Source organism: Gavialis gangeticus, unplaced genomic scaffold (assembly GCF_001723915.1).
Source record: "Gavialis gangeticus isolate Ggan-Ray unplaced genomic scaffold, GavGan_comp1, whole genome shotgun sequence".
In the NCBI taxonomy this organism is placed as follows: domain Eukaryota; kingdom Metazoa; phylum Chordata; order Crocodylia; family Gavialidae; genus Gavialis; species Gavialis gangeticus.
In genome coordinates this window covers 17,369,747-17,377,736 of record NW_017729019.1, presented here as the reverse complement: position 1 = coordinate 17,377,736, position 7,990 = coordinate 17,369,747, and the positions used below count along the sequence as shown (strand labels likewise).

The 7,990-nt window shown below is 55.3% G+C and overlaps 1 protein-coding gene across 2 annotated transcripts in view; it reads right to left on the bottom strand.

The window, feature by feature from the left end:
• ATP2B4 (ATPase plasma membrane Ca2+ transporting 4) overlaps window positions 1-7,990 on the bottom strand; it is a 115,498-nt gene that overhangs the window by 41,793 nt on the left and 65,715 nt on the right. For both annotated transcript variants that reach the window (XM_019514270.1, XM_019514269.1), the window contains exons 7-11: window positions 5,435-5,470; window positions 2,948-3,109; window positions 2,099-2,313; window positions 929-1,171; window positions 207-448 (exon numbers count right to left, since the gene is read on the bottom strand). In XM_019514270.1, coding sequence (XP_019369815.1) covers window positions 207-448; window positions 929-1,171; window positions 2,099-2,313; window positions 2,948-3,109; window positions 5,435-5,470 — 898 coding nt within the window. The remainder of the gene's footprint in view (window positions 1-206; window positions 449-928; window positions 1,172-2,098; window positions 2,314-2,947; window positions 3,110-5,434; window positions 5,471-7,990) is intronic.

Below are 7,990 nucleotides of genomic sequence, written 5' to 3'. Positions count from 1 at the left end.
CATTACAAGGCCCAGGTATTATTTTGTGTTCTGCACGCATGTGAAGAGAATGCGAGCTTGCTCTCTCATACATCCCATATAACCCCAGTCCCCCAGGGCTAGGACTCTCTCATGGGCCTCTGGGAAGAGCTTCACAGGCCATGGGCAGCCTGCGGGCCCTAGCTGGAGAAGTAGCCAGGGGGGTCCAAGTGGGGAAGGGTAGTTACTTGCGTAGGATGATCTCGGAGGCACCCTTGCTGTACATGCGGAAGCTGCCATCTGCGTTCTTCAGCACCGTGCTCATGGACTTGCGCACCGAGTTGAAGGTGTACACCTTGTAGAGCTTTTCCTCGGGCACCTCGTTCCTGACTGCCTGGTAGTCTTGCTTCAAATCCAGGACGAAGCCCAGCAGGGCGCACTCGGTCTTGTTCCCCACTTGCCGTGGGAGCCCCCCTTCCTTCTCTGGTGGCTAAAGAGTCCCCAGTAGGAGAAGAGAGGGGAGGCATCCATTAATGCAGCCCATGAGCCAGGATGGAATTGGAGGCCAGACATAGCTAGCTAACGTCAAATTAGACAGTCATCAGTACGGTCCAGGGCCAATGCACAGAGATGAATGGGAGCACTTCCCACTTAAAGCTTTTAAACTAGATTGGCACAGGTATAAAAACAGATGCATGATCCATGAGGCTGTAACCCTCAGATTCTAACCATTTCTGCAGTCATGAGTCACTGTATCAGTTTGCACTGGTATAAAGAGACTGCAAAAATGTCAGACCGAGAGCACAATGGTGTGATTTACATTTTGCATGTATCCACCCACCCTCTAATGCAGCCCTGTCCTTTCCCATGGTCTTAGCTCCTTGGGAGCACTGCTACCTGCCTCAAGCTCTTAGCAAGAGCTGTGCCCAGATCGAGTCCCCAGCTCAGAAACGAAGGGGGTGGAACTCACCAGGATCTTTGAGGTGTAGGCTGAGTTGATGCCAACCCCATTGACAATGAGATCCAGGACCTTAGGCAGGATGGCTTCAGGGTCGGGGATCTGCCGGTAATGGGTGTCGCCCACGTACGCCTGCACCACAGTCATGCGGTTCATGGTGAGCGTGCCAGTCTTGTCCGAGCAGATGGCCGTGGCATTGCCCATGGTCTCGCAAGCATCCAGGTGCCTCACCAGGTTGTTGTCCTTCATCATTTTCTGCAGTGGGAGACGGCAGCAAAGGGTAAGAGAGGCAGGGAGGGGGTCCGAGGTAAAGATGGATATTTGACAGGGCAAATAAAGTTCGGCCAAATTGACCAGTTGTATAATCAGTCAAAAATTATAAAATTGCCAATAGGTCCAAATAACACACAGAAAAAAAGCACAATTTTTCCGTTAAGAAATGTGCCAAACAACAACAAAAATATTTCTGTCAAGAACACTACAAAAAAAATAATTTTTTTTTGTAAAATTGCTATCATCTTTGACCCGTCAAAAAACATGCAGTCAGTTGACTGGTCAATTGACAATATTTGACCAATCAATTGACCAGCTTGCCAACCCGAGTGCCAGGGCACAGCGCCTGCACTCTCCAAGTGACACAGCACCACACAGGCTGGCAGCTTCTGCAGCGAGAGGCGTCCCACCGGGAACCGAGAGAAGTCAGCGAGGTGACGGCCTCTGCAGCCCACGCCTTTTCTCACTCCTGGATGGGAGCTGCCATTTGTGCGTGGCTCCTACGACACCTTCCACCCCCGCCTCCAGCTCTGCAGCAGCATCGCGGCGTTTCCACGGCAGTGCCAGCCAAATCCCCTCTCCTCGGCTGGGCAGAGGCTGCCGTTCCAGCTGACGCAGCGAAGGGAACGGAGGCTCCGGCTGAGAGAGGCAGCAGCCGAGGACTCCTTTTGCAGAGCACTATAAGTCCATTTCCTTGCTACCCCACTCCATGCCCTCTCCTCAGAGCAAATGCAACCATCTCACAGGCCTTGGTGCACATGAGCATCCACTTCTCTGCCCCTTGCTGAGGTCTGTCTCACGCTCCCCACACAAGGCAAATAGCCTCCTCATCCCCTGCCCGCCTCTTCTTCTGGTCCTTTGGGGAACAGAGTCACCGCCATCATCTCCATAGCTAGGCTGTGGCCTCACCTTGACAGAGTAGGCCAAGGAGATGGTGACAGCCAGCGGCAGGCCCTCGGGCACAGCCACCACCAGCACGGTGACGCCGATGATGAAGAACTTGACGAAGTATTGGATGTAGATGGGGGTGCAGTCTGCCAACCAGGGCCTGCCCTGCACGCCGAAGTTGTCGATCACAAAGTACAGCACCAGGATGATGACGGTGATGGCCGACATGATCAGTCCTGAGGGAGAAGGAAGAGGCAGGTGGCACATGAACACACACATACATGCTTGAGGTGACCATGGTCTCGGTGGTCGCACAGACCCACAGGTGATGCCGCCCACTCATATGCACCGTCCCCTCCTACGCCAAGGGTTTAGATGGGAAAGCCATTGATGCTCACGGCTTCAGATTTCTGTTTCCCTGTGGCTGAACCTGCTGAGGGCATCTGAGCATGAGCCAGAGGCAACCTCTGCCCGTTTCCTCCATCCGCATCACAGATCTACATCAGCCATCCAACGCAGTCAGAAGGGTCTCTGCTCCCACACGTTAAATGGGCAGAGGCAGCTACAGGTCAGGATTGAAGGGCATCAGCAGAAATGTGTGTGGGCAGCACCCAGGGCAAGAATAGCAGAGGGTCCTGCTGGGGACCGAAGGACACCAGCAAAGCTACAGCCCCCGAGCAGTGCTGCAGACAGGGACTCCAGTACCTCAGCAGAGCTGGCTGAGGGCAGCTGGACACAGCACCACCTTTTCACACGGTGCCAGTTTCCAGCTGGTCTCCCTCATCCTCATGGTCTCAGACAACACATCAGTGGGAACCCAAAAATTAGTGCTACCCCACCAGGGAGGAGGATCCTCCTTCGCTTACTTACCTGCCTTCCCGATCTGCACTGCAAGGCGGGTCAGCTTCCCTTGTAGCACGGACTTCTCCTTCTTGGGGACTTTCACCTTCTTCTTCTCCTTTTCCTCATTCTCTACTCCTTCCTGGCTCTTCAGGGGCTGGATTTCTAGGGCCACACCATCCTGAGTTTTAGCTACACCCCGAGGGAAAATAGACACAGTGGGTGAGTGCACCAGAGAGCCCAGAAACCAGTGGGGCACCGCTGAGAGATGGTGAAGGCAGAGAGAGGAGAAACCCAGAGCAAATAAAAGACTCCCTGCACACACAGGCAACCGATAGTGGCAAAGCCTACAGATCCTGCCCCACCTCCCCTGGGGGCACGTGCCTGGAAGAGCTCACTGCATCTCCTCTGGCCTGACCCCACTTATTCCCATTTCCCAAATAATGCCCTTACTTAGCTATATCTGGACAGAAGGAACAAAACAGCCTAGCTACAGAGATGTGGGGCCAGGGATCATTCCCAGCTTGTCTCCTGGATGCTACTGTATGGTCTTGGGCAAGTACCTTCACTTGTGAGCCTCAGCTGGCCTATGTGCAAAATGGGGATAGAGATACTTACCCTTGCACTGGCGACAGAGAGTTAATTTAATAAAGCCCCTGAATATAGGCTCAGAGCCGCCAGACTGGCTTGGACTGTGGAGAATCCAGGATCCAGCCCCTCTCCTGCAGCAGCTAGCCCCAGCTGCTTCCCGGAAAAGGGGTCAGGACATCTACTATAGGCAGTTCTGGGCTGTTAAGGTACCTTTCAAACCCTTCTGGAAGAGACCTCCTACCCTGAAGCAGGTGCATTTAGAGCCCTTCCAGAGCTCGTAGATGCTCTTGCATGGTCCGAGTCCTCGCTAAACCAACTCTGCAGAGATCGATTCACGTGAGCATCCCTTTTGGGATCCTGCTCATCTATGGACCTGGTGGCAATGGAGCTCCAGAGGCTATGCTCCGTGTGAAAGCATTTCCTTTCATCGCATGCCCTGTGGTACACACGACCAAGTAGTACACGCTCTTCAGTGCCCTGGTGGGAGCTCTGCAGGAGTCGCTTGACAGGCAGCATTCAAGGGGGTGAGATGGAGGGAGGAGGTTAAGTCTCGGGGTGGAGATTGACTCACTTATGAGGAGGAGTGAACCGGCACCTTTCCCCCCGCCCGCCCCTGGATCCAGCCAACACCGTGCTCTTTAGCATCTGAGAAATGAAGAGGGCCAGATGCTTAGCTGTGCAACCCAACCCAGTTTCCCCCAGTCCACTGGAGTTACGCTGGCCTCCGTCAGGTGAAGGTCCAGGCCAAAGAGACTTCAGGTAAAATGCACACTGACTGAGGAGAGAGGCAGAAACCCCCGCTGGCAGCAAGAGTTCACTTTTGCATTCCCCTCGGCTCCTGCTCTTGGCTTGCTCGGGCTTTTTTTTATTTTATTTTATTTTTTTAAAATCAACTGGAAAAGCAGCGGTTCACCCACAGATCTGACTATGGTTGGTCTCCGAGCACATGCCCCCTTCCAGCTCCCACCACCGGGATGTTATGGGTACAGTAGTAGTCATGGTGCTCCAAAACTGTGCTCTCCACGGTTAGGACTGACAGAAAACAGGACAGAGAGGAAGAAAAGAAAAACTAAAATGAGGAACAAAAAAATCCCCACCCCCAACACAACCCCCCAAAACAACCCCACAGATCAGATTGGAGGGAGGAAAACTCAAACTGCTGAGAGGAGAGAGAGAGAGAGAGAGAGAGAGGGGTGGAAAAACAGACAGGTGCAGAAATGGGCTTCCTCCACACAGCCTGGAAAGAACAGTGTGAGAAACATACTGGAGAGAAGACGCTCACTTTGATTCAGAGAGGCCATGAGAAGAACAGGGCGTAACCATCGCACAGGCTGGACCCACCACAGTCACAGGACAGAAGCGGGGTGGGGAGAAGGGGATGGGCACGGCCTTCTTGCCCAGGTTAAAAACTCCCCCTCTGCTGCCTTTGCCACTGGCAGCCCAGTAAGAGGAAGCAAAAGGTCTCTTTTGCTCACATGCACGAACTGTTGGGAACTGGCAGATCCCCCCCCAGGCTCTTTCCCATGGGGGCAGAAACTGCGGGGCTCTGATGCAGAGGCCCCATCTCTTGGCAGTTGAGTCACAAGGGTTTCATCTAAACAAATGCTAAGTCAAAGGGGCCCCCCCCATCCTCACCCGCAGAGCAGCCTCGCTGCAGGGGAAAGCTCTCCCCGCCCCAGACCACAGGACAGCCCACAGCCCCTCAGCACACCAGGCCGACAGCAGGGGGTGCTGCGCCTCCAGCGGGGCCCCGAGCTTGCAGGGATGGGGCTGAGCACTGCAGAGATGGTTACACCCTCTTCCAGGACAACAAGGCGAGATTCCCGCTGTAGCGGCGAAGAGCACAGACTCATGGGAAGAAGGAAGGAAGGAGGAATGCTTGGTAGTTAGTGTGGTGCTGGTTCAAAGGATGGAGAGGCTGGTTACCTTTGTTGCGATTTTCGGGGGCTCCTGGTTTTTTACCTGTTCAGACAAAGAGAAAAAGGGTGGAGCGCTGAGCACACGGTTCTGACACCAACGTCCCCGGCGGCAGGACGCGCCCGGGCGGGGACCGGTGCTTGCTAGGCTCTCGGCTTCTGCTGGGACACCCGGGGGGAGCCCCCTCCTCAGCACAGCCGCGGGCAGCAACCCGTACCTCCCTCCCCTAGCAGCCCACGCGGGCTTCAGCTTCCAACTCTCTTGGCCCTCTGCTCCCTGCCGCGGGAAAAGCACTTGGCTGCAGCAGGACGAGGTCTCTGCAGGATGAGACTGGTCCCCTGGCTACACTGCCACAGCTAACCACCTCTCTCTTCCTGGAGACGCCACTGCCTCTCTGCATCATCTCAAGTTCCCTCCTGTACCGGGGGATGCTGCTCCTCCACTTCTCCCTCCCCGTTTGGGGACAGGGGGCTCTTGCACATCAAGGACCTGCTCTCAGGTTGAGGCCTCCAGGATGTTCATAGTTTGAAAAGCAGCCGTGACAAAGGGTCGTTGTGATCTCCTGCCTACCACAGGCCAAGGAAACAACCAGGTCCCCACACCTCCCACCACCATATGATATAGATACTATCAGCATCTGTGAAAGCGATGGCCATCAGTCCATTTCCAGGCCCGTGCAACTGCCTGGTTTCCTAAAGCTGGCCTGACTATGACCAGGGTAGCACTTGGTACCAATTAGGACCCAGGTTTACAAATTTAGGGCAAAAGTCCCATTTCAGAGAGATCCAAGACACCCCAGGATTTAGGCCTGAAATGCAGGATGGTCCCAGGAAGTCAGAAACAGGTGGCTGCTTGAAGAAAATCTGTGTCAAGTAATATCTCTGTCAAACCCTTAACTTGAAGTTTAAAGGAACAGCCGCATACTTAAATTAGGATTCTTGTCTCCTGGCCTTGAAATCTGGGGATGGCACTGGGAGGATGATTCCAGCACAGGACAGCAGGCCACCACCAGTCAGCCAGGCTGTGTCCCTCGGCCAGGGAAGGGGACAGGGGGCAATGCTAAATGACATTTGCAAAGCAAAATAAATAGTGTTGGGTGCTGCTTCTGGAGACAGAGGGAAAAGCTTCAAGCGCAAGACTGAAGACTGCTTCTGAGCCAAGAGGAGCAAAGCCCTAGGGACAGGAGACCCAGGATTAACCTCACCTTGCTACTGGGAGAGGATACAGAGATTCATGCTTGTGTCTCACTCTGTTTTAACCCTTCTGACCAGCACTGCCATTGACCTGGTTTCAGATGAGCGGGGAGATGTCAGAGCCTCTCACCTGGTCATTGCAACTTCTCCCTGGAGCGTTCACTAGAGCTGACAGCGAGTGCAGAGTCCCGCTCCTGGTCAGCAGCGCAGGCGTGTATTTGAGCCCTCCACATCAGTCCACAAGCCACCTGCCTTCTGCTTCTCACCCCTGTCCCCCGGGGAGCAAGAGGCCATCGGGGGACTCTTTTGATCGTTAGGATCCTCAGCTGGCATCGACTAACGCCCATCACTGACTGTCCCAGAGAAACCAACCAACTCCCAGCAGTCGAGAAGCTGGCCCGTGGACTAGCTCCTGCCATGCTGCTTCTAAGCTCTCCGGCAGGAAAGGCCCAATGGTTTGCAAATGCACCCTCACCCCTGTGAAAAGTACAGGCATGATGCATGGCCCAGCTGGCCTTCCTTCCAGGGCAAACCCCTCCCCTGCTTCCCACCTTGCCTCTTCTAGCCTCCTCCGAGCTCTGCCCCAGAGTTGTAGCTCGGGCCGGTCCTCCTTCTGCCTCTGCTCTGTGTGCCACAAACCTAGTGCCATTAGAGTGGGTGAGATGTGTGAGAAACACTGCCAGGGACAGGGGCAGTCATCAGGGCAGGAAGAGCCCCCAGAAGGTGCACACAGCTGGCAGGCAGCTTCAGACTGTCTATGCAAAGAGAGGACACACCTGCTCTCCCAACCGCTCCCCCGAGACAGGCCCCCCCTCCCCAAAGAGACGCTTGCACACATGCCCCCCAGGATGCTGCACTCCCATCCTGGAACCACACTGCTGCAAACCCCTCTGCCTCACGAGGCTGCCTCGTGACACCCCCGGACACATCCCAGACTTGCTCACTTGACCCCCGAGTCCAGAAGCAACGACTTCCTGAGCAAGCGGTGGGTTCCTATTGTCTCGGAGACCCAGTGGCCTACTGCACGCTCCCCTCTCGAGCACAGAAAGCAGAGAAAGGCGCTGTTCCACACCGCTCGCGATTGACAGGGATCGGGGTGGAGTGGGCGGAATAAGCAGCGAGACATCAATGCGGTGGCAGGAAGGCGGCTGAATTCGGGTGCAGTTGGTACCGCGTAGGTGAGCGGCTCAGCCCTGCAAACTGTGCCTCTCCCCACCTGCCACATGGGCACACGCTGCAGGGCCCCTGCCCCCCTCACCCCACAGATGCCACGTGGCACCGTGCAATGCAGTCAGTGCCGAGAGCGGGACACAGAGACCAGCCTGGCAGCTCTCAGGCTAGAGAGGACTTGAGGACTGGGCTTGGGGGGGGG